Source organism: Tamandua tetradactyla, chromosome 3, assembly GCF_023851605.1.
Source record: "Tamandua tetradactyla isolate mTamTet1 chromosome 3, mTamTet1.pri, whole genome shotgun sequence".
Classification (NCBI taxonomy): domain Eukaryota; kingdom Metazoa; phylum Chordata; class Mammalia; order Pilosa; family Myrmecophagidae; genus Tamandua; species Tamandua tetradactyla.
The window spans coordinates 129,726,060-129,751,021 of NC_135329.1; the positions used below are offsets into that span (position 1 = coordinate 129,726,060).

Below are 24,962 nucleotides of genomic sequence, written 5' to 3' on the forward strand. Positions count from 1 at the left end.
CCAACCTGACCTTCCCATGAACTATGCAAAGTTAGCAGAGCAGGAACTGCCAGCCCTGTTTTCTGATGAATAAAAAGGTGGTTGACAAGGAAGGCTGTGGCCTGCCCAGCCTGGGGCATTGTTACAGGGAACTTAGCTGGACTCAGACCTCATGAAAATACTGAGTACAAGCTACGAAGTCCATGGTCACTAACACAGAGTGTGCATTTGTACATGTTGAAATGCAGTGTGGGGTGGAAGCCTGAGGTCAGTTCATTTTAATGAAGATTTGAGTTGGATACTTGTCAGATCATTATAGATAATGCTTTGAAAAATTGCATTTGATCAATATGAGAAATATAAGAATTTAAATTGAATTATTAGTTGAACTTCGTTTTAAAATGGATGTAGCCAAAAGTGTTTAATATGCATTTCCAGACTGTGTTCTCTGTGTGTGTATATAGCACATATGATTTCCATTTCTCTTGCACAGATTTATTTCCAAATGCTTCTAAATTATTTGCTAACAAGCCATGGTGCTGTGTACAGTTGATTAGTTAATTAACACTTCCCTTAAGAAAAGCATCAGATTTTCCAGGCAAGGAGTGCAGGCCCATCCTTCCGAGCCTCACAGCCCCTGGGGCCATTTCCATTTCTATAACTTTCATCACTTCCTGGGAGTGCAGGAGTAGCTTGACATGGTTCTGTTACAGAAAGGGCAGGATCCCAAATAGGGCTGGGCTGTGCTTGGGGCTAAAAGTGCATAGATTTAAATATAGCCATTAATTTTTTTTTTTAATATTTTTACTGAGAAATCTTCATGCACCATACAGTCCATCCGCAGTTCACAATCAGTGGCTCACAGCATCCTCACATAGTTATGCATCAGACAGGCAGTTGTGTTGCAAAAGTCATACTGTTATACAATCATCCTCAAGAATCAGGGCCCCCAGAACACAACTCAACAGTTTCAGATACGTCCTCCAGCCACTCCCAATACACCATAAACTAAAAAGGGATATCTGTGTAATGCATAAGAATAGCCTCCAGAATAAACTCTCAACTCTGTTCAAAATCTTTAAGCCACTGAAACTTAATTTTGTCTCATTTCTCTCTTCCCCCTTTTGGTCAAGAAGGCTTTCTCAATCCCGTGATGCTGGGTTCCAGCTCATCCCAGGATTTCTGTCTCACATCACCAGGGAGATTTACACCCCTGGGAGTCATGTCCCACGTGGAGGGTGGGGGTAGGGCAGTGAGTTTACCTGCTGAGTTGACTTAGAGATGCCACATCTGAGGCACAAAAAAGGTTCTCTGAGGCGACTCTTGGGCATAATCATAAATAGGCTTAGCTTTTCCTTTGCAGGAATAAGTTTCATAGAGGTGAACCCCAAGATCAAGGGCTCAGCCTGTTGAATTGATTGTTCACACTGCTTGCAAGAATATCAGAAATTCCCCAGATGGGAAAGTTTAATATTTTCTCCTCAGTCCTGCAAGGGGTCTTTGCAGATACTTTTTTATTCTCTGCCCAAGTTACTCTGGGATGTATTGGGGCATCACCCTAACCTGTACAGACCAACAAGATCCATGCTATTGATTTTGTATGGAGTCTTTCCCCCATCCTTTTGAATAGTACAGGCTCCTCTGTAATTTGGTAAAAGTGTTTATCAAATTTCATATTGTGCTGTGGATGGTGTTGTACTTGAATAGATTAGAACATGGCTTTGCTGAGCGCCAAAAATTAAATCCCTCCTCTTTCCTTGCCTAGTATAGCACTTGGGACAAGTCACCCAAATTCAGTTTGTCTCCCAGTAAAATGAGTTAATTAGTGCCTGCCTCCTAGGATTTAGATGAAGACTAAGTGAGATAAAACAGTCTTTCTCAAATATACCCGATGATAAGAATCTCCTAGAGCACTTCTGTGTAGAAATTTTGATTTCCTAGGTCTAGGGGTTAAGCCCAGGATTCTTTATACTTAACACGCATCCCAGGTCATCTAAGGCGATTCGTAAGACTTCAGCCCGTCCCTTTCAAAGCTTCATGCATAGCCTTCAGCCCACTTTTGCAACCCTTCCTCAGCAGGCAGTCTGGTGAATTTTGTTAGCCACCAGTCTCTTTGAGAAACTTTTTTTTTTTTCAACCAAGAAGAATAAGCATTGTTTCTCAGGCATAGAAGCTGGGCTCTCTGAACTGCAGGTCAAAAAAATCTAATCTGTAAAATACTGTGGGTCAGTGAGAGGAAAGGGTAAGGGGCGTGGATGTATGAGTTCTTTTATATTTTCTTTTTATTTCTTTTTCTGGAGTGATGCAAACGTTCTAAAAATGATCATGGTGATGAATACACAGCAATGTAATGATATTGTGAGCCATTGATTATATAATATGGTTGGACTGTACATGTGTAGATATTTCTCAGCAAAAATGTTTTTTTTTTTTTTTAAAAAAAAAACAAACCTCATTTGGCCTTCTCTGTGCCTTTCTCAATTTGGCACCTCTACCCCATTTCCCCTCGCAAATGTCCATCATTGCCTACTACCCCAAGCCTTCCTACTTTCCAGGCCTGTGTTGGTCAAAGAAGACTTGAAACTCTTGGGGAAAAGTCTAATTAGATGAGAAACCATGGGGAGCTTTCCACAAAGGTGAGCTACAGTGTGAGGTTTATGCTTGGGATTTGGCCACATGGGGCCCACTGAGGTTGTGGCCTGTTAACCTGTCCCTGATGTGGGAATGACAGCAAACCATGCAAATGGGCAGCCTTCTGGAGCAGCCCACTTCAGCCTGCCAAGAGCTGAAGTACCAGGTAATGGTGGCATGAGCCAATGAACCTGCTCACAGGCCTGGTTATTATCAAGCCTCATCTTCAAGCAGCAAACCCGCCAGGTTCCCCAGGCTATGTGGACTGCATTGTTTTTCATTGCCAGGAACCCTTGGAAGTAAACGTGATTGTTTTTCTTCCTGGTTTTATTTGGTCCTCATTCTTGGGGAGTGGTCAACGACAATTTGTGTCCAAAACATTCTTGCCTGGGGTGTGCCCATCATCTTCAGGCACAGCCTGTGGGTGGGATCCCAAGACTTGATTCCTGTCTAGAATGTGGGAAGATAACTAAAGATCTAGAAGCTTTGTATGAAGCTTCATTATCTCTCATGGCACCCTGGTAAATTTATAGCTGTCTGTGCAGTATAGATTCAGCTATAAAGAGCTTAGTTTTAAAATGCCAACTGGTAGGATTTCAAGTCAGGATCTCCTTGGTCTGTTTTTGGGCTCACCTGCCATCTTTGAAGGGCCCCCTGTTTTCTGTGCGGAGACCCCCCTGCTTGGAGCAGAGCTACCTATTCATGTCTCCTCACTCACAGCCACATACTGGCAGTTGCACCAAATCCTTACACAAAGTTCGTTTCTGGTTTCCTGCTGAGAAAGGCCCTCAGTCTGTATTCATCTACTTTATACACACTGCAGAGTGTGGTTTTTGTGCCTGCTGCTGGTTGGAAGCAGTATGTTATCAGGGAGAGGTACATCTCAGGTGGCAGCTGTAAACAGGAGAGGGCAGCTGAGATCTCTCATCCTTCCAGCCAGTGGGTGGGAATGGACGTTACATCTGTTGACTGTTGACCTGGAGTTGTAATCAGCATGTTCCTACCTGTTTTGGAGAGCAAAGGACTTAATTTCTATAAATTTCCCTTTTCACCGGTACCTGGGGCCTTTGCTTTTCAGGTCTGTTTGATGTTCAAGCCAAGCCCTTCAAAAGTCCCTTCCATAGTTCCAGGTTCCCTTTAGCCCATCTTCTTCTTCCTGTTGAAGGCTCAGTTGGGGAATAAGGGCATGACCCATCAGAGGAAGGATCATGGGGAATGAAGAGAGGGCTTGCAGCTGCGCCTGCATCCGTCAGCCCCACCCTGGAGAAGCCCTCTACTCTGGGGTCATTCCCTGTTTTGGTCAGGTACCCTGCCCAGTAGTTTCTACGTAGCCCCCAAGACATGGGAACCATCAGATACATGTGTTATCTGTTCCAGGCATTCCACAGCCATGACAAGTAAGTGCTGACTCCCACAGAGGCCCAACTAAACTAAATTACTGTATCTGTGTCCATGTTTCATCTAAATTAGCCAAATGGAAATGATGGGAGATGCTTAACTGGTGATGTCATGCTGTCGTGAATTGTTAGAAGATCTGCGTTTCCACATTCCAGTTGATTCTCAAGACTGTGAGCCCACTGTCTGTGTTGCTGATCTTAATTCTCACTATTTAGAGGGTGTTCTAGTTTGCTAGCTGCTGGAATGCAATATACCAGAAACGGAATGGCTTTTAACAAGGGGAATTTAATGAGTTGCTAGTTTACAGATCTAAGGCTGAGAAAATGTCCCAATTAAAACAAGTCTATAGAAATGTCCAATCAAAGGCATCCAGGGAAAGATACCTTGGTTCAAGAAGGCCGATGAAGTTCAGGGTTTCTCTCTCATCTGGAAAGGCACATGGCGAACGCAGTCAGGGCTCCTCTCTCGGCTGGACAGGCACATGGCGAATACGGTATCATCTGCTAGCTTTGTCTCCTGGCTTCCTGTTTCATGAAGCTCCCCGGGAGGCGTTTTCCTTCTTCATCTCCAAAGGTCGCTGGCTGGTGGACTCTCTGCTTCGTGGTGCTGCAGCATTCTCTGCTCTCTCTGAGTCTCTCATTCTCCAAAATGTTTCCTCTTTTATAGGACTTCAGAAACTAATCAAGACCCACTCAGATGGGTGGAGACATATCATCCCCTAATTCAGTTTAACAACTGTTCTTAACTAAATCTCATCAACCAGGGAGATGATCCCATCACAGTCCCAAATATACAGCATTGAATAGAGACTATTCTACCTTTAAGAAATGGGATTTATATTAAAACATGACTTTTCTTAGGGGGCATACTTCCTTTCAAACCAGCACAGAGGGTGTTGGAGGCCCTTCTGTGGAGCTTCTGCCATGTTAGTGCATGTATGCCTGCCGTGCAAGCATAGCCTTCCCCACCCTTAATTCCTTCGAATCACTTTGTAATACTTGGCACTTACATATTTTGTTGTTGCTGCCTGTTGGATAAGAGTCTGTTTTTCCCACATTGTAGGCTCTAAGAGTGCAGAAATCGCTGTGTCTCCCCTGCTCACCCATGTGTATGGCAGATGTCTAGCCTAGCGCTATTCAACGGCTTTCTTCAGTGCTGGAAATATTCTCCATCCATGCTGTCCAGTGTAGTTGCCAGTAGTCTCTTGTGGCTATTGAGCACTTAAAATGTGGCTAGTAACCTGAAGACCTGAATTTATCATCTTATTGTATCTTAATTTAAATTTAAATATCCACAACTGAGTTCAGCTGCTGGATTAGACAAGGCAGACCTAGTCCAAGGCTTATCCCATAGGTGTTGGCCAATTGGGCATGTGAGGTTAAAGAAAACCAACTTTAGGACAGGTGACATTCACTTTGCAGAATGATTTGGGGGAAATATTTCTTGTTTGGCACAGAGCAGGAGCCCAGCCATTCATATAACCCAGTGTCTGAATTTTTTTGTATTGTGGCACCCGGTTCTGGTTACCGGGGTGGCTTAGAAACTCTTTTCTGAGTCATCATTGGCACTTGGGCTAAGGGTGTGGTTGGGTGCTGGGTTGTGTCATTAGGACACACAGATTGTAGCCACCAAATGTGGTATGAGCATGACTGAAGGGACACAATGGCCTGTGCCAGCCTCATCTTGGCATCCATTACATCTCCCTTTCAGCGCCACCAGGCCAGACTACCCACCCCAGAATGGGCCGTGGCCTCGTGCTGCCACGGTCTTTCCACAGGTCAGTGTCCTGCCACCCACCCCCCCAACCCCCCCGAGGTCCTGCTTACTGCACGAGGGATGGTCTGCTGGCAGGCCTGGAGCTCTGGGCTTGACATGTAGATAGGACCATGTCCTGCCTACTTTAAACACACTTTTTTATTTGCCTCTGTTCCTAAGAAGGGCTGTCATCTCTCCCCTGTCAGTTGAGTTATTTAGTTGCATTAGCAAACCTTCCTCTTCATAGTGTCTTGAAGCCTTTGAACTCGGCAGTGGTATGTATGCTAATCACAGTTCCCTTTTTTGAGTTTTGTATAGAATTCTGTGTAGAAGCTGGGTCACTCTGGAGCTCGAGTTATGGGCAGAGCTCCGTCATCTGGGATGTCTCCAGGCCAGTCTTGGAGAAGGGTGTCCCCACTCTGTTTCTGAAACAAGTCGTGAAGTTGGACTATTAATTATATTTCATGTTTGATGTTGCACATGTTTCCGTGAGCTCCTTCTGTCTGCGTCCGTGGTTTAATTCCCTGCTTTGTGGCTTTTCCTCACCCCCTGGAGGTGAGGTGCTTCTTCATCTCTTGGTCACAGGTAGACCAGGCCACGGACGCCTGGGCTTCCAACAGCCAAGGCTGCCCGAAACACTGCACGTGCTCCAGGAAACAGGTGGCTATCATTGGCAAAAAATGACCCTTTGTTCATTAGAATTTAACACGGGCTTTTGATTTTTGTTTTTGAGATAGGAGGGGCTGTTATTGGGTAAGAATCTAAAGTGAATTGAGTTGAGCATTCACCTGAATGAACATCTCAGGGCAGAATTTCAGGTGACAGCTTAGAAGGAAAGGGGTTTGGTCACTGCTTGTTGGGGCGTGTGGAGAATGTGTGTTAAGTTGAACAATGGTAGAATTTTCTAAGTGCATCCTGTAGAGAAATCTAACTAACTTCCTAATGTATGTCTAGGATATTTGATTTTTAGAGTTTCCAAGTATCTTGCTGCTACTGCGAGTTACTTGCCAATGCATTCCTTCCTCTGCCTGTGCTTGTTTAAAGAAGATGCAGCAGGATTAGTGGGGATGAAAATCCAGATTTCTATCAGTCCTACAGAAGTTCTTGACTGTCTTTGGCAAAAAGAACAGGGAGAGAGAGTGAGGGAACCCAGAGCCCTGGCAGAGGGTGAGTGGGCTCGGGATTCACCCAAACAGTGGGGGCAGAGGAGAGGGGACAGAGAGCTGAGATGAACTCGGTTTGCAGTATCCTGTTCCCTTCTGCTCTCACTGACCCCTGGGGCTGCATTCTGGAGCTCTCCTTGCTTCTGAATGGACAGATCTGCAGGCGTGAGTGTCGCTGCCTTACGGGGCAGGGTTGAGGATGAGGACAGAAGCATGTCGGGAACCCACAGAGTATACATCAGACTCAGACAAACTGGTAGCCTGACTACTTACTCCAGTTCCTCTCCCCACCTTATCATGTTGTCTTTCTAGTGAGCAGTTCCTTCTTACTAAGAAAACCCATCTTGGTAGCTTATCTCATCCTTACCAGCGAACACCACTGCTTATATTTTCATTCAGACCTGCAAGGATTGCAGGTTGTTTATTCATAGCTTCATGAGAAAAAAAAAATGATTGATCTGTTCAACCTCTTACTGAAATGGCATTTTGATTATTTCATTTTCTGAGACCAGATGTGAAATTGTGTGAAGAGGTCCTGTGAAAATACCTACTTTTTATGCCTTGTCTGGTGTCCTGACCATAACCATGTCCCTCTCACCACATGCTCAGACTTAAAGGAAAGAGGGAAGAATGGAATATCCCATACATGCTTTAAATAATCTGATGTGGAAGAGAGTCTATCAAGAATGTGAACATTCTCCGTACATTTTAGAAGCGACAGCTGTTTAAAGCTGTGATCTCCTGTTGGATTTTTAAAAGAACGACATCTATATGAAGTATGACTTGTCCATGTTTTAGGAAATTGTTTTTAAATTAAGTTTGTTATTTATAGCACACATTATTCCTTCAAGGGTTTGAAGAGGCTTTATTTAAAATAATATACAAAAGAATAGGACCCACGGATAGCTCACAGTCTCCCCCCCCCGCCCCAGGGTCCTGAATGTTTGCCAACTTGAGCTACTGTTTTGACCTCAAGATGCTGTGTGACCGGAGCTGAGAGGGCAACACAGTCATTTTACAGCATTCTTACTGTCCCTGGGAGAAAGCCTTGCTCTTCAGGGAAAGAGAAGTATTTCTGGTACTTTATTTCTGAAACACTTATAGAAAGATGTTGGTTGCATAGTTTTAAAGAAGACTTTGTGGGGTGGGCCACGGTGGCTCAGTGGCAAGAACGCTTGCCTGCCATGCCAGAGGACCCGGGTTCGATTCCCGGTGCCTGCCCATGTTAAAATTAAAAAAAAAAAAAAAAAAAAAAGAAGAAGGCTTTTTGGAGGTGACAGTGTAGGAGCTGAGAATCAGACTCTGATTTCCTATCCCAGCCCTGCCAGTGATGAGCTGTGTCCTTAGGCAAACGGTTTAACTTCTCTGAGCTCCTTCTCTGTGAAATGGAAATAATAGTGGTTCTTACCTCATAAAAGGGTGCTTGTGTGTTAAGAGTTTATGGATATGAGTTGCTTAGGGCAGTGCCTCATACTTGGTAAAGCTCCATGTAGGAATCACTTTAGTGCCAGTATCTTTTTTGGGGGGTATGCTGTATGGCGGGATCACATCATTCTTTTTCCATGTGAGTATCCCATTATTGCAGCACCATTTGTTGGATTTTTATTGTTGTTGTTTGCTTCTTTTGGTTTCTTCTGTTTGTTTGGGAAGTGCATGGGCTGGGAATGGAGCCCCGTCTCCCACGTGGCAGATGAGAATCCCACTACTGCACTACCCTTGCACCCCTCCGGGATCTGTTATTAAGATACGTCAGGACCATCCTGTTTTGACCGGGAGCGTAACTCTAGGTTCCTTCCGCTGCTAGGGTTCAGTTCCTGACTCTGGTGCCATTTGCCTTGTGATTTGGGGCAAGTGATTTAACCTCTTTGTGACTCAATTTCTTCATTGTATTCAAGTGGACACAAAAAATCATACCTAATTCAAAGGATTTTTGTTAAGATAGAGTGAGAATTCACTCAGTGTTTTACACAGCACAGCTGCCAGCAGTGAAGTACTTAGTAGATATTTGATGCCATCAGGCTGATGATAACTTGGTTGTTTATCAGTTTATTATTGGAACCCTTTGGTCTTGATAGAGTATTTAAATGAACACGTACAGTGACAGAATCTTATAGTCACTTTGCCATTATTTAGTGAAAGGGAAGTCTAGGTGAAGGGCAGAAAGGAAAAGAATTTTGGTCACACATGTAAGTCTGTTTAGAGGTAACTGCACATTTTATTTCCTAAAGACTGCCTCGGCGATTTGAGTTTATGTTTAGTCCTCAGGCCATACGCAGAGGCTGACAGTGTATTTTTACAGTAGAATTGGTAGCATGTGGGGAGTGTTCTAGTTCCTGACCTTTGTTTTCTTTCCTGTTTGGTCCTCTCATGGGTTGCTCACTGGGAAATGGAGCGATGGGGCGTGGATGTGCTGCGTGGTTGCTGCCTGTTACCTTTTAACACAGATTCCCTCTGCTTGACCCCAGCCAGACCCTCCTGGGAGAGTTTTGCCAAATGGAGAACAATAAGGAAGGGTCATTGGGATGTTAGAGACAAAACCTTGTTGAATTGAGAAAGTCTCTGGCAGTCCTGGCTTCCCATTCATAGGGCCTCTGAGTGGCGGCCCCTCCCTCTGAGCCCTTGGCCCAGACCTGGCAGGCTTGCTCCCTTGCTCAGGGCCCGTGGGGATTTGTCTCCCAAGGTTATTACATTTTTCAGTAAGGGCAGTCCTTGTTATGTTTCATTTTATCCTTTAAATTGTCAAGGATAGAACAAATAACTGCAGTCTTTGTGGAGATGAATTTATAGCTGTTTCTAAGTACTTTGTGTCTAAAGGAAACTCTCCCTTCCCTCAGTGATGGAAGGAAATGCCTAACAAAACAAAACTGTGAGAGTTGGCTTTTATTATCCCTATTCCAAGAAGGTGTGTGGGGGGAGTTGCCTTGCCTTTTTTGGTGGGAGTACTACTTTGTCGCAGGAGGAGGATGGTGGGTCCTAAGCCCCTCAGTGTGACAGCCTCGTCCAGCCCCAAATGGCAACGCAACACAGGCCAGCCCCGGCTTCTGCACATAATTTCCTAGAAGAGCAGTTGTTACAAAGTGAAGAGTTGTGAGCTAGCTGCCATTCCCAGAGAGTTTTAAAAAAATGTTCAGTCTCTAATTCTTAATTCTATTCTACCTTTTTGATTTCCAACATTTCATTTCCTCTTTACCCTTGTTCTTCTGTACAGCTAAGTGGGCTTAGTCCAGCAAGCCTCCAGTTTACTGCCTTGTCATATCATTTTTGTTTCCATATTTGTTGCAATTAGATAACATTGAGAAAAACAGGTTGCTTATAAATATTGGCACTTCGTTTTTCCATTTTCACTCATTTTTATAAAAGTTGGGGAAGTCCAATAAAATAGAAAATAAATTGTACAAATAAATACAAATACAAACAAAATTGAACCACTCTGCCCGCATCACACTCTCGGCCCACAGGAAGTGCCTTTCTGTAGGTGCAAACTCTTTTGCTGATGTGCCCAATTCTAGTCTAGATGGGAATCCGGGTCTTCAGCGGGTCCCGTGTGAGAAGGCAGGTGTATGGAAGGGGGAGCTGCGTGTGGTCACCCTGTGTGCCCTAACCAGATGCCATTCTCTCAAAGTCTCCAGTTTGGGTGCCGAAGCATGCAAGGATGGCAGTAAAGTTCTGTGTTAGAATCAGTAAGCTGTGGTATCTCACACACAGCCAGGCTTGCACAGCACCACCCATGTGTCTGAGAGAGCTGCCGTGAGTTTTTTACAAGCAGCCCAGTTTGTGGAACAACTGTGTTCCTGGCAAGTTGACAGTTGAGTTTCTCTAAATGAAAATCTGTAAATGAAATCTTCTCGCAGAGGATTTTAATATAGCAAACATTTCTGCAGATAATCCATTTTATAGTGTAAAATTTTATCTTATCAATGTTTTTAGTAAGTTGAGATTATTGACTGTCAATCCAGTTTTCCTTAAAATAAACACTACGAATTCACTCATGATCTTAGGACACTATTGCTCAGGTGAAATGATTCTGGGTCGTCAATAAACTATCCATGCTTTCATGGGAATTTAATAACAAAAGCATCTACCATCTTGTTTTGTAACTAAATGAAATTGTGTCCAATTGAGTCGTAAAATGTACCATGTGTTCACATTGATGGCTTTAGAGCTTCCATTTCCTACCCAATCTTTACTCTCCATTTCTGTGTTTTGTTGGTTAGAAAACAAGGCATTGTTCAACAGGGCTCTTCTCCTGTCCATGTCCCCATCCCTTTGTTCTGGCCGGGCAGAGTGAGTCGGCCCTTGTCAGAGTCTGATGGTCAGCTCAGAGGTCATCCTTTCCTGTAGAATAGTTGGAATTCCTGAGCATAGTTTTGAAGTGATTTTGTTTGCTTAAGCGCGTAGTTGACTGTTCTTCAGTCTAGCTTATTTCCAAATATGGTATCCTGAAACCTGGTGGCTGCTGAAACTTGAGATGCGCCCTTCCTCAGGAGCTCAGAGTGATGGGACCCCCAAAACTCGACCCGAATTGAAAAAAGGAACATAAGCCCTACTCTGTCAATCAGCATCATTTGCAAATGAGAGCCTCATTAAGAATCTGGTGCAGAATGTGATCAACTTTAAGCCAGCCTGAGTTAAGCCCCTGCAAACCTCTCATTCAGCCTGTGCTTATGGCTGTTAATCACCTCAAAAAGAAGTCAGCTCCCAAATATACCCTAAGTTAGGCTGTAATGAAAAGGAGGAGGAGAAATCCAACCTCCCAGGCCCTGGGCGGCGCCCTTGTCCGCTTGCCAGCTGCTCCAGCTTCTGGCTTCTCTGCCGGCTCCGTAAATACAGCTCCTATTTTTAGTACAGGGCTGTCATTTCTGATGTGCTGGTGTTGCAAAAATTCAGCAGCAGCTGCAACAGAAATCCTAATTTTAAAGCCCCATTTATAAAGTGGAGGAAACTTGTTTGCCAAATAAAAGAGAAGATTAGGGTGAATGGACTGCTTGGACTTGTCAAGTGGATGAGCCGTACTTCCTTCCTCCCCGTGGCATCCTGCTCCATGCGGGCCCGTCTCAGCAGGGGCTCCCCTGCTCCTCAGAGATGGCTCCAAGGAGGGGAGGAGGGAGGCTTGTTCCCTGACTGCAGGAGAGTGGTGAGGGAGCAGCAGGTCCAGATGGGGGCTCATGTTCAGATTGATCCGGATCACGCATCTCCAAGTGCCCTGAGCCCACCTTCTTAAATCGGAGCATCATCATTCTGATGGGAAGGAATTGGAATGGGCTTTCCCAGGGCCCCACTCTTTGCCTTAGAGGGACTAAGGACAAGAAGCCGCCCTTCTGGAAGTGAGAACCTTTGCTCTCCCGCCGCCCCCTGGGCCTGGCCCTCCCCTCCTTAAGTCCTCACAAGTACACCTCTTGGTGGGCGGCATGTTCATTCCTGGGTCCCCCCTTCCTCCTCACTTTCCCAGCTGAGAAAGCCTCTGCCCCTCAGATTAGAATGGGGCTCAGGCGATTTTAGGGCAGGGGCAGGGCCTCTCCATGACACGTCGAGGTGAAGTTGCCATCCTCACCAACCCTGCCTCTCTGCTGGTCTGTGGAGACTTTGTTTCTCAGAGGAACTACTGTTTGTCACCAGTAGATCAGGCCCTGGTGTCAGATTTACATCTTGTCGAGTGTCTGGTACCTGGGCCATGCATGGCCAAGCTCGCTGAAGGTTGCAGTAGGTGCAGCTCTGGGTCCAGAGATGGAGGACAGGCATGCCTAGGCATGCATGGAAATCCGTCCACTCTCTTGGGCATTCTGCTCCCCATCTTGGTTGCTGCTTCCCGGGGCTGCCCCTGAGGAGTGCAGCTGATGCAGGCCCTGCGTTTTCTAAAAGGAGGCCCACATTTTGGGCTAGCCCAGGCCTGCTGCAGCAGTACCCTATTTCGAGCTCTGTATGAATGAAGTCACACCGTGTGTATTCTTTCGTGCTTTATTTCTCTGAATTATTCAAGTTTGAGGACTGACCCATTCTGTTGTGCTTAGCTGCATGGCATTTATCTTCATTGCTGTGTAGTAGTGCATTGTTGAACTGACCCACAATTAATCGATGTATTCTCCTATTTGTGGTTTTAGGCTGCCTTAGCCCTTGCTGTACAGGATCTCAGTGCATTTCAGCAAGAGTTGCTCCAGAGTGCATGCCTACAATTGACATTGCTGTCAGTGGGTTGTAGGACAGGTGCACCTTCCACTTTATGACGCAGTGTCATTGCCAGAGCATGTGGTCTGGTTTTCAGTGCCCCCAGCAGTGGTTGGTGATTCCCGTGGCTCTGCTTCCTCTTCTCAGTTATCCTGCTTAATAAGGACATTGGGCACTTTTCATAAGTTCGCTAGCATTTGGATTTCACTTTTTGTGAAGGGCCTATTCCCATGTTTTGCCCATGTCCACACCATGCTGCCTGCCCGACTTACTGATTTGCAGGAACACTTGATGTGTCCTTGAAGCTGAAAATTTGTAGGTTCACGGCTGGCAGGTGAAACAGAACAGCTCATCCTGCCTCTTTCCTTCTGTCTGTGTGTCTCAGATGCTCTGTCCTGAGGATTTTCCATCCCTGCCTCTCAGGCCCTTCCTGTCCTCTCACAGCCCCTTGTCCTGGCCTGGAATGTCCCTGCAGCCACTACCGTCCTTTCCTCTAGACGGTGATTTACATGACATGCGTCTTCTTATCTGCCCCCTCCCCGTCAAATTTGAGAATCGCCAGTTCATGGAGTGAGAAGGCATGGTCACCCATGTGAGGGCATCACGAGAACCCTTACTCTGTGTCCCCTCTCCCTTTCTGTCATGTTGTTTCATCCCTAGCTGACTACCACCAGGCAGCTCCCTGCCTGTAGGAAAAGGGCCAGGCTGTTTGCCCAGCGCTTGAGGCTTTCTCCAGTCACCTCCCCTTTTTGGCTTTCTTGATATTATTATTAATCCTGAATCCCAACTCTTAAGGTTCCGAGCTCCATAAAGACAGGAGTGTTGTGATAATCTTTTTACTGCCTCAGTAATTATGTTAGTTCGTATTAAATGAAATTTATGCCTTTAAGGTGAGAGGTCAGACTGGACAATAGTAGTAATCTCTGTGTTTATGTTGCACTGTGCTCTGGTTCTCTCCTGCTGGGGCTGAGGGGTGGGGCCTTATTGGTTTATGAATCTGCCGTTTGGGTAAGGCCTGGTGGGGACGGCTGCCCTCTGCTCACTCGGCTTTAGCTGCTATGGCTCAACTCAGTCTGGAAGATCCATTTCCGGATGGCTCCCACACTGGATTGCCCCTGGAGCGCAGCTGGAACTGGTCTCACCGCAGGGCCGCTTGGCCTTACAGCATGGCATCTGGACTCCAAGAAAAAATGTTCTGAGGGAGTGGCAGCTGTCTGTCTCTTAGGACCTGGACACAGAATGGTACAGCATCATTTCTACTTTGTTTTACTGGTCGGAGTTGTCACACAGCTCCCTCAGATTCAAGCCAGGAGGGTCCATAGACACCCCCCACCCCGCCGTGTCTCAGTGGAAGAGTGCCAACAAATCTGTGGCCTTTTTAAATCCATACGTGCTAACAGCAGCTCCTTCCTCCCCTCTGACTTTGTTTTAGCCTTGACTGCTGCTGCGGGAAGAGGGAAGCTGGAGGTCTGTGAGCTGGTGCTGGGGCATGGGGCTGCCGTGTCTCGGACGAACAGAAGAGGTGTCCCGCCTTTGTTTTGTGCTGCACGCCAGGGACATTGGCAGGTACCAAGTGGGTCCCTGAATACTCCAGAAACAATGTGTAAAGGTGGAGTCCACGTTCGCCCGTCTCCCTTGAGACACCTGTGGGCTCAGAGTCCTGGTGGTGGTTTTCCCATTCGTAGCTCTGCTTTTGCCATCAAATTACCATTCAATAAAATGCAAACACTTGACGACATAGCAGAGGCAGCCGCTGAGACTGAGGAACAGGCCAGAGACACCCAGCTGCTCTCCTTTTACCTTGCGATGGCCCTGACATACGTGGGAGGGGTTTGGAGTGGGTGACTCCCTTTGTGATCATGGGAGATTTGTTCTAACACATCAGTTGTTGTTGATGTTGGGAGAAGAGCCTTTCTTTTCTACTCTGGAAAAGGACACATTTTTTCTCTGCCCCAGCAGTGTGATTTCAGATTTTCTTTTACTCTAAATGACATGCTATCTTTAATTCAAGGGAGCAGAGGAGTCTTCCAACAGCTGTTTAGTCATTCATTTCATCCTTCATTTTGTAAACAGTGACCTTGTACTTAGCCTGTGTCTGGCAAGCTACAACATAAGTCCATGATAGAATGGATTTCCTAGATCAAAGTTCACACCGTGGAATCACGTTTCTCTCAGTTTCTACCAGCTTCATCGATAGGAGTTCTAGGTGCTCCCCACAAGATTTTGGCCTTCCTCTTGAAATTTTCCTTTGTTTCCGAGAGTGTGATTCCAGGGGGTATAGTGCCTAAGCTACCTGTCACCTCACAGCTTCTTCATGATTCCCTAGCTAAACCTGTCTCCTGGTCTCAGTGTTCCTGGGGTAGGGAAGTTTGGAAAGCATTTGCTAGTGCATAGAGAATCAAAAATCAGTGGGGGGCGGGCCATGGTGGTTCAGTGGCAAAGTTCTCGCCTGCCATGCAGGAGACCTAGGTTCAGTTCTGGGTGCCTGCCCATGCCAAAAAAAGAAAAAAAATTAATGGGAATGGGGGTGTTCCATCATCTATTCTTGGGGGGCAATATAACAAATAATACGCCAGAGAGAGAAACTGGGCCCCCACTATAGGAGACAGGCTTCTGAATCTTTGTTTCTCCCAACCTTGCACCTTGTAGTGTTTAGACACAGGTTTCTGAGGCGAGGCATCTCTTCCAGGAAGATTTGCTAAAAATGCCCTCTGTGAAGGTCAAGCCATTCACCACGCCCTGAGGCTGCTTGGTGTGGATGGGTGGATTTTTTTTCCCTGTGTTTCCCCCCATCCCACCCTCAATTTCTTTCCCCTGCAGTTACTGAGCTTCAGCTCCAGTCTGGGCCCCAAATGACCCTTGCTCACCTCTGAGCAGTGCTTCCCATTTCCTCTGCTGTGGTTGTGTTTTCATTGCCAGATTGTGACGGGCATTTCTCCCCAAATGTACACTTCCTGCCTGGTATGTGCATGTTTTGTAGATCTGGTAATGGGTAAGTTAGAGCGAGTCCTGTGCAAAGGACTACAGTAGAAAGATTTTACAGTTTCCATGGATCACAAAACTAGAGGGGTTTTTAAAAGAAGAGAGTCATTTTACTTTAAAGTCAGAGAAACCTGATCATGGTTTGTTTATAATGCAGTGGGATGATTGTAATTCCAAGTATTTCTTTCAGATTGTTAGGTTGCTCTTGGAACACGGTTGCGATGTGAACCTAAGTGACAAGCAGGGTCGGACACCTCTCATGGTGGCTGCCTGTGAAGGGCACTTGAGCACGGTGGAATTTCTCCTTTCGAAAGGTCAGCGCCTGGGCCCCGACATGCATTTTGGTTGTATAGTCAAAGAAAAGTGTTTTGGTAGATCCATTTAGTACTTTCTGATTCAAATCTTTCCGTTACTAAAATAATCTAACATACTCTGAAAGAGAGACTCGACAGTGAGCCCCCTTGTGCCCACTGCCCAGCATCCGCAGCACCCCTTTTGCATCTGCTTCAGAGGCCCCAGCACTCGATGGGTGCCCGGCCCAGGTTGGGTAATGGTGGGTGAGAAACCATCGGCTTCATTTTTCTCACAAGGTTCATGTTCTGGGAATGGGCTTTTCTTTTCAGGTGCTACTCTTTCTTCTCTGGACAAAGAGGGTCTGTCCGCGTTAAGCTGGGCTTGTCTGAAAGGTCACAGGTCAGTGGTCCAGCATCTGGTTGAGGAGGGAGCCGTGATAGACCAGATGGACAAGAACGGCCGTACCCCCTTGGACCTGGCGGCGTTCTACGGCGACGCGGACACGGTGTGTACCCGCGGGTGCTCTCCTCCCCCACCTGACCCGTGCCAGTGTCACAAAGAAGCTCCGAGAACTGAACCATTTCCGGACCATTTGTGCCTGAGTGTGGTGTGTGGGGCTGGGGCGGTGGGGGATTGTCTCTCATTTTCCTCTAATTCTATGATATATAATCTATTCCAGAACTCACTAATAAAGATTCTAACTCTTAAAAGTTAAAAAAGTACATATTATAAATTGCATATACAGCAGCACATATAATGAATGTGTGTACATACTTGCACGTGTGGTTTTGTGTTCTCATAGAAATCCATATAAAAATGGCTCCTGGAGAGATCATCGAACATGATCACTTTTATATAGATATGTAGATGTGAAAAATATGATTACTGATGTAATGTACTCATTGGTTTGTTTAAAGTTGATATGGCATTGTCTAAAATAATATAAAACGCTTCAGAGGCATCTTCATCTCTTTGCCAAATGCCTACATCTAATCAAGGTGTGAGGGGATAAAACTTTAATAACCAAGACAAAATGTCTTTCAGGGCAAAAAAAATGTTTTTATCATGAACCACATCCCAGGCACCCAGCAGGTGCTAGAGAAATAGTCAGTTACTTAAATGTAGTCAGTCACTGCATTTGTGAGTAGTTACATGTGTCTAATGTGAAGATGAGCTAAAGAGACAGGGCTGTGCTCCTGGAAGCTCAGACCGTGGAGCAGAAGCCACCCCCTGGGCCTCTGGGCCTTGGTGCCCTTAGAAGGCAGCAGTGTTAGAGGTAGATGTTGTCAGCTTCTCAACCTTGTAAACTGTACTTTGCATCAATTTTTCAAAAATGAATATTTAACTAAATCTCGCCTATCAACATGTTTTTATTTTTCAGGTTATTCTTGCCTTAGCAAATTCCGTGGTTCATAATGTTAGGGAAGCGTGAAGGGGCTTAGCGTCCTGAGGTTAACATGAATAGCTGGCGGACTGAGACAAGGCACATCCTGTCATATGCACATAAAAATTTAAATTGACATGTTGGCACGCTGCTCAACTGTAGTGCGTCAGTGATGGTTACTTGGGAATTCATTATAGTTCTACTTTTTAATATATCTACTGTTTTCTAAATAATAAGTTTAAAAGTTGCTGATTATAAGTTTAAAAGAAAACCTAAACTGGCAACAGGCTTGTTTTCCAGTAAATGGAGTTATTTTAAGTGTCCAGAATAGTTTTTCCTGTTGTTCTTGGTTTTGTCCAAGTGACGAGCTCTATACTCACATCAAGTTAGTCTTTTTACCATGGTCTGAAACTTGCCAGATTTATAGTCCTGGTGTTCTTCAGTTCTCTTTCCTAAGCCTTGAAGAAAATTAGACTCAGGAATGCCTCGTCCCACGCTGCTGCTCTTCCCAGCTTGTTGTGCCCAGGCTGTGTTATCTGAGCATTTCTCGGGTGCCATTGGTGTGGCTGGCCAGTGCTAGAGCACGTTGCCAACGTCTGCCTCCTGGTTAACTGGAGACGGAGAGGTGACTGTCTCCTGTGGTCGGCTCCTAGCACACCTCTCCCTGGGATCCTCCCCCTGCCTTCTTCATGACTGATACCAAAGTCACTGTAACTGAGCCGTATTAGGTATGGACTCTAGCTCTTCTCTGTTTTGTGTCAACTTCATGGTTAGATGTTTCTGAAATAAGAGTAAAGCCAACACTGCCCACCCCAAACCAGAACTTGGAGGTGAGCGAACTCCAGTACCCCTGCTGGGTGCTGCCCCTCAGACTCTGCCCCCCCGCAGGTGCTGTACCTGGTGGAGAAGGGAGCCGTGATCGAGCACGTGGACCACAGCGGTATGCGTCCCTTGGACAGAGCCATTGGTTGTCGAAATACATCTGTAGTGGTGGCACTACTGAGAAAAGGAGCCAAACTAGGTCAGTAAATTCCACCTCAGTTTAGTAGGGAGAGAGAGGTTAGCTCCAGATTTTGAAGTACATTAGGAAGTGTAAATACTTACCTGCTCCCAGGTTAAGAATTAAAATGTCAGATATTTGAAGATTTTTATATCTAAATCATCCTAAATGCACATGCTATAATTGACAGCGTGGGTAGAAAGCAGAGGCTGACAATGCCAGGCAGACTAGAATCCATACCACGGAGCTGTTCAGTTTCCCTCTTTGGGGTGGGGCCAAGCAGCAGGAAAGCCTCCCCCGGGGCGATTCTAATGAGCAGCCGAGGTTAAGAGCCACTATTCTAGAGTAATCAGAATTAGCTGGGTAGAGAAATTGTAATCTTAGTATGTTGGGTGACAGAACTGTCTTGTGATTGATGCAGATGAGATGGGGGGTTACTTGAGGATAATGTGTGCGGGGCTGAGTGGGGAGCCTCTTCCAGTGGCATGTTGGAGCATAAAACTCCATACAGTATGTATTGAGAAAAGAGCACTAGAGGGGCCCTCTTTTGGTATAATATGCAGGCCACCTGGCCAAGAGCAGTTCTGGTCAGGAGACTGCAAGGAGAATATTAGCTAATATTGAGCAGCTAATGGGGCCAGGAACTATCCCCAGCATTTTCACATTTTTACTTATTTCATCTTTACCACAACTCTGGAAAGAGGCAGTGTGAGAATGCCATCGTTTTATACATGAGAACTCCCAGGCACAAAGAGGTCAAATGGCTTCCCCAGGGTCATACTTAGTTAGTGGTAGAGCCGGGGTTTGAGCTTAAGGAGTCCGAGTCCAGAGCCCGTTTTCTCAAGCATGCTACTCCAAATACTGTCCCATGTATCCAGATGAGGGATAGAAAGAGGGTTGGGGCCACGATGTAGGCTATAGGATGTAGAATATAGACACGAGCAGGGATGACCCAGAGCATGAGTGGAGGTGAAGAGAGAAGGGCCAGAGGGAGCTAAGAAATCTTCAGAGTCAATTTCAATGGTAGGTCGTGCAGGAGAGTACAAGAAAATCTAAGAGGATGCTAAGAACATACGCCTCCACTTGCCACCGTGGTGATGGACTCTAAGGGGAACTAATGAGCCCATTCTGAAGTTCTTGTTTAATAGATCACCCCAACCCACCCATCCTCAAGGAAGGGGTAGGTTGTGGCTGCTCTGGTGCCTTTGTTTCCCAAGACTTCTCTCACTGGAAGACCAGCAGCGTATCTGTGTTAGGCACCATTCCCTCCTAAGTGCCTAGATGAGCGTAAGGCAGATGAGAAGCTAACCCAGCTCTCACTGGCGTCCTGCCCCTTTCCTTTATTATATTGTTGTCTGGAAGCTGGAGAAGCACACAGGTCTGCTGCACTTGGGTGTCTGTTGTTTGTGATGTTGAGCTGTGATGGGGCCTCAGAAGAATTGAACTCTTTTCCTCCTGAGACTTCTGAAGTACCTCTGAGTGCATGTTTATTTTGCAGGAAATGCTGCTTGGGCGATGGCCACTTCCAAACCTGATATTTTGATTATACTTTTACAGAAATTAATGGAGGAAGGAAATGTGATGTATAAAGTAAGTGGTATTGCCCTCTTCTATGATTTTGTAAATGACTACTTATTATTTTTGTATTTATGGACATCACTATGCTACTTACTGCACAGAATACATGTAACTTTGTTTTTTTTTTTTATTTTTTTATTTTTTAAACATAACATACAAACCATGAACATTCTTACTATATGATCATTCTGTCCTTGGTATATAAACAATAACTCATAATATCATCACATAGTTGTATATTAATCACCATAATCATCTCTCAGAACATTTGCATCAATCCAGAAAAATAATAAAAAAGAAAAAAATTCATAAATACCATATCCCCTCTCCCCCTCACCGATCACCAGGATTTCAGTCTACTAAATTTATTTTGACATTTGTCCCCCCTATTATTTATTTTTAATCCATATGTTTTACTCATCTGTCAATAAGGTAAGTAAAAGGAGCATCAGATACAAGGTTTTCACAATCACACAGTCACACTGTGAAAGCTGTATCATTATACAATCATCTTCAAGAAACGTGGCTACAGGAACACAGCTCTACATATTCAGGTAGTTCCCTCCAGCCTCTCCATTACACCTTAAAAAAAGGTGATATCTATATAATGCATAAGAATAATCTCCATGATAACCTCTCGACTCTGTTTGGAATCTTTCAGCCATTGACACCTTATTTTGTCTCATTTCGCCCTTCCCCCTTTTGATGGAGAAGGTTTTCTCAATCCCTTGATGCTGAGTCCCAGCTCATTCTAGGATTTCTGTCCCACATTGCCAGGAAGGTCCACACCCCTGTGAGTCGTGTCCCACATAGAGAGGAGGAGGGCAGTGAGTTTACCTGTCATGTTGGCTGAGAGAGAGAGGCCATCTGAGCAACAAAAGAGGTTCTCTTGTGGGTGACTCTTAGGCCTAATTTCAAGTAGGATTAGCTTATCCTTGTTGGGTTAAGTTTCATATGAACAAACCCCAAGATTGGGGGCTCAGCCTATTGCTTTGGGTGTCCCCACTGCTTGTGAGAATATCAAGAATTCTCCACTTGGGAAAGTTGAAATTTCTCCCTTTCTCACCATTCTCCCAAGGGGACTTTGCAAATACTTTTTTATTCACTGTTCAAATCACTCTAGGATTTATCAGGGCATCACTCTGGACAAACCTGCAAAATCTCATGCCCTACTCAAGGTTCCATGTACTTATGGGCTCATCAGTTAAGTTGTCACATAAGTTATATTAGGAAATGCACTAATCAAAATATAAATTTTGTACCAAATTAACAGTTTTTGCTTTAGTCTCACACATAAGTTAAAGTTTTAAAATATGAATTACCATCTGTTTTCAACGCCCTACATTATTGACATTCCTTTGTTCTTCATGCAAAAACATTTTAAATTTGTCACATAACTTAGTTTTAATAGAAATTTCTACAGATCCTAACCTGGCCACTTAGCCAGATAGGCAGAATCTTCAGAGGTTAGAAAGTGCTTCTCTTTGTGTTTGAGAACAGTTTTTCTGAAATAATCCTCAAGGCTGTAACTGTGAAGGCATGGCATGGAGGCAGTCACGTCAGGTTTAATTGGTGCTTCATTCAGGAGATTTCTTAGCCTTTCACATTCTCTCACACTGTACTCAGCACAGGGCAGCAGTCCCAGGGTGCACAGGGCTTGTGGCATGTAGCAATGAGACACATGGGATAGAGAATACCCAGGACATGTTTCCAGAAGAAAAAGATCATTACTCTATGCCTTTATTATTGTGTTCTCAGTATCTATACACTTACAGAATTGCTAGAGATATTTTCACTTAAGAGGGTCAAGTAATGTATATGACTCAGTTATTCAAGAATGAATTAATTTTTTTTCCATTTTCTTGAGTAAGCGAAATGATTTACAAATCAATCATTGGAAATGATTTACATATCAATGCATTTGACATTTAAAGTAGATTTCTCAAAATAAGTCATCTATTTACATCAGAAGTTGGAAGATTTTTCTGGAAAGGATCAGATAGTAAATATTTTAGGCTGTACATTCTCTATCATAGCTACTCAGTTCTGCCTTTATGGTGCATAAGGAATGGGTGTGGCTGTGCTCTAATAAGGCTGCACCTATTAAACTGTGCACAGGCCATAGTTTGCCAATCCCTGGTTTAGACAGATGCTTAGGTCATTTATAAGAATACCATTCTTTCCAGGTCAGTGATTAAACAGAATTAATATTAGATTATGAAAAAATACATATGACCATTTTAGTCCTTTTAACTGTGAGGCTGCTGTACTTGCCATGTTTTAGGTTTTCTCCTTTTTTTGTAATAACAACAAATAAGTAGACATATACAGCATGACCCAGCAGGGTTCCAGGCTTAGAATTGGTTTGAAATTGAGTTCAGAGTGTGTATCGTTGTGGCTTTGAAGTGGTTTTATTACAAAGTTTGGGTAGGCAATTATGTCAGAAATATCAAGCCATTTTCATCAGGCTTCATACCTGCTGTGCAGTAGAACTGACTGAGAAAATGAATTTCTTTAGCCTTGAAAATGATGTGTGGTGCTGTTTTGATTTTTAACGCCAGCGCTTTAGTTCCTCTTAAGAAAAATTATTCTACAGCAAGCTCTAGATATATCCACAAGACTCTTCTTACTGTAGATACATCATTTTTTAAATCTGATTCTTACTATGTTTTGCGTTGTTATCATCAGATGACAGAACCTTCATAAAAAAAACTAAAATATACAGAGAAGATAATCTAATGTATTTAAAATCAATAGTTATCAGTTTAGCAGTGTACAAACCATTTATTTTAAAACCATGGTTTTTTTTTCACTGTGTGTAATGACATGTCCTTGGATGTGTGTAAGGACAGTGAAGCTGGAATGTGTTCTGACTGGCTCGTGTACCAGTTGCTACAGTGTCATTTAGCAATTTGGTTATTTTTGAATATGCTATAATAATTTTGTGTGTGGAAATAACCTCTCCAAGGCCGTCAGGGTGTAGGAGCTTATTCATCTTGGAGTCACTGAGAAAGAATACATTTCTGTGACTTTTGAATTCTAGAAAGGGAAGATGAAAGAAGCAGCCCAGAGGTACCAGTATGCATTAAGGAAGTTTCCTCGAGAAGGATTTGGAGAAGACATGAGACCTTTCAATGAACTAAGAGTTTCCCTCTATCTCAATTTGTCTCGCTGTCGAAGAAAAACAAATGTAAGCTGTGCCCCATTATTTCATTCCAATCTTTTAGCAATAGAGTGTTTTCATGGTGATGAAACATGCTTCTTCAGACCAAATTGACCTCCCATCTGATTTGTTTGCACATTTATATATGGACATGGCATATGGGAATTTGCTTCTCTTCCATGATCATCATTTGATCATTGTAATTACCCCCCTCAAGATGTTGAAAGAATGCACCTAAGTATACTTTCTTCTCCTTCAATGACAAGAAGCAAATGCACCTGCTGTTCCACCCACGAGTTTATTGCTGATGTGGTCTGAGTTCCCCATTCCCAGATTCAGAAGGAAAGGGCATCATAATGTCCACCATAAATGTCTGTTATGATCTGCCTTTTGTTTATTGTTTGCTCAGAGGGTATGCCTATGCCAGGACCTCTTTTTTTTTACTCCAACTTTCTATCACCAAATCTGCAGTCTACCTGCATCTGTACAACCACATTCTGCCTTCTCTTCTACTAAAGTAAATGAAGCATTCACACCTCTCTGGTGTGCTAGTTTCCCTCCCCTCTTGCCTTTCGGTGGGCTTCTTTTACCATTGTTTTCTTTTTTCTCCTGAATCATCAATTTTTGCTTCTCTACTAGATCTTTCTTTTACAAAAAATCAAAAAGCTGAAATTATCTCCTAACTTTAAAAGAAAACAAACAAAACCCAGATCTTTCTTACCTTGCCACTTCATCTCTCTCCAGTTACATCCCACTTCTCTGCTACTCTTTAGAGGAAAGCTCCTGTTGAAAAGTTGTGTATAATCATGTTTCAGTACTTCTTTTGACCTATGTGTTTAAATATTGACCCCAGGACTTTGGCATGGCAGAAGAATTTGCTTCCAAGGCCCTTGAATTGAAACCCAAGTCCTATGAAGCCTATTATGCCAGGGCAAGAGCCAAGAGAAATAGCAGGTAACGTCTGGGTTTAGATGCATATCTAGAAAAGCCTTTTTGGTATTTCTGTGGTATGAAACCTAGTTGAGTTTTTGGTGTTCTGCTTCGTAAGTGTCACTGAAATGTATTGCATCCCTTTAAGTACTAAATTAGTAACTTCCAAGAACAGTCGTGGATAATATCAACAATGGCTGAATTTTTCTGTTTTCCTGACATCTTAATAACTATTCCTACCCCCAGTCCCCTTTCAATTGAGACTTACTGCATCATAAAGTTTCTGGATTAGTGCCTCTTATCAGTGAAAACAGCCAACTAGAGATGTTAAGAGTAATCGAGGGGAGGGAGGAGCTCTTTTAAGAATTTTGAGTTATAGGGGGACAAGATGAGAGGATGGTGAAGATACCTAAAGAGGATTCTGGTGCCTGGTGAATTATGCCTGTCCTCACTCTCAGCCCAGTGTTATTTATAAAGAGCAGGGGCCACAGAGTCGCACAGATATGGGTTCAAATTCAGTACTACCACTTAGCTAAGTAACTC

General features: G+C 44.2%; 1 protein-coding gene across 11 annotated transcripts in view; it reads left to right on the plus strand.

Moving 5' to 3' along the window:
• Positions 1 to 24,962, plus strand: part of TANC1 (tetratricopeptide repeat, ankyrin repeat and coiled-coil containing 1) — a 267,329-nt gene that overhangs the window by 239,222 nt on the left and 3,145 nt on the right. For all 11 annotated transcript variants that reach the window (XM_077153922.1, XM_077153923.1, XM_077153928.1 and 8 more), the window contains 7 exons: positions 14,521 to 14,654; positions 16,261 to 16,384; positions 16,694 to 16,869; positions 18,637 to 18,769; positions 20,247 to 20,338; positions 23,370 to 23,516; positions 24,343 to 24,443. In XM_077153922.1, coding sequence (XP_077010037.1) covers positions 14,521 to 14,654; positions 16,261 to 16,384; positions 16,694 to 16,869; positions 18,637 to 18,769; positions 20,247 to 20,338; positions 23,370 to 23,516; positions 24,343 to 24,443 — 907 coding nt within the window. The remainder of the gene's footprint in view (positions 1 to 14,520; positions 14,655 to 16,260; positions 16,385 to 16,693; positions 16,870 to 18,636; positions 18,770 to 20,246; positions 20,339 to 23,369; positions 23,517 to 24,342; positions 24,444 to 24,962) is intronic.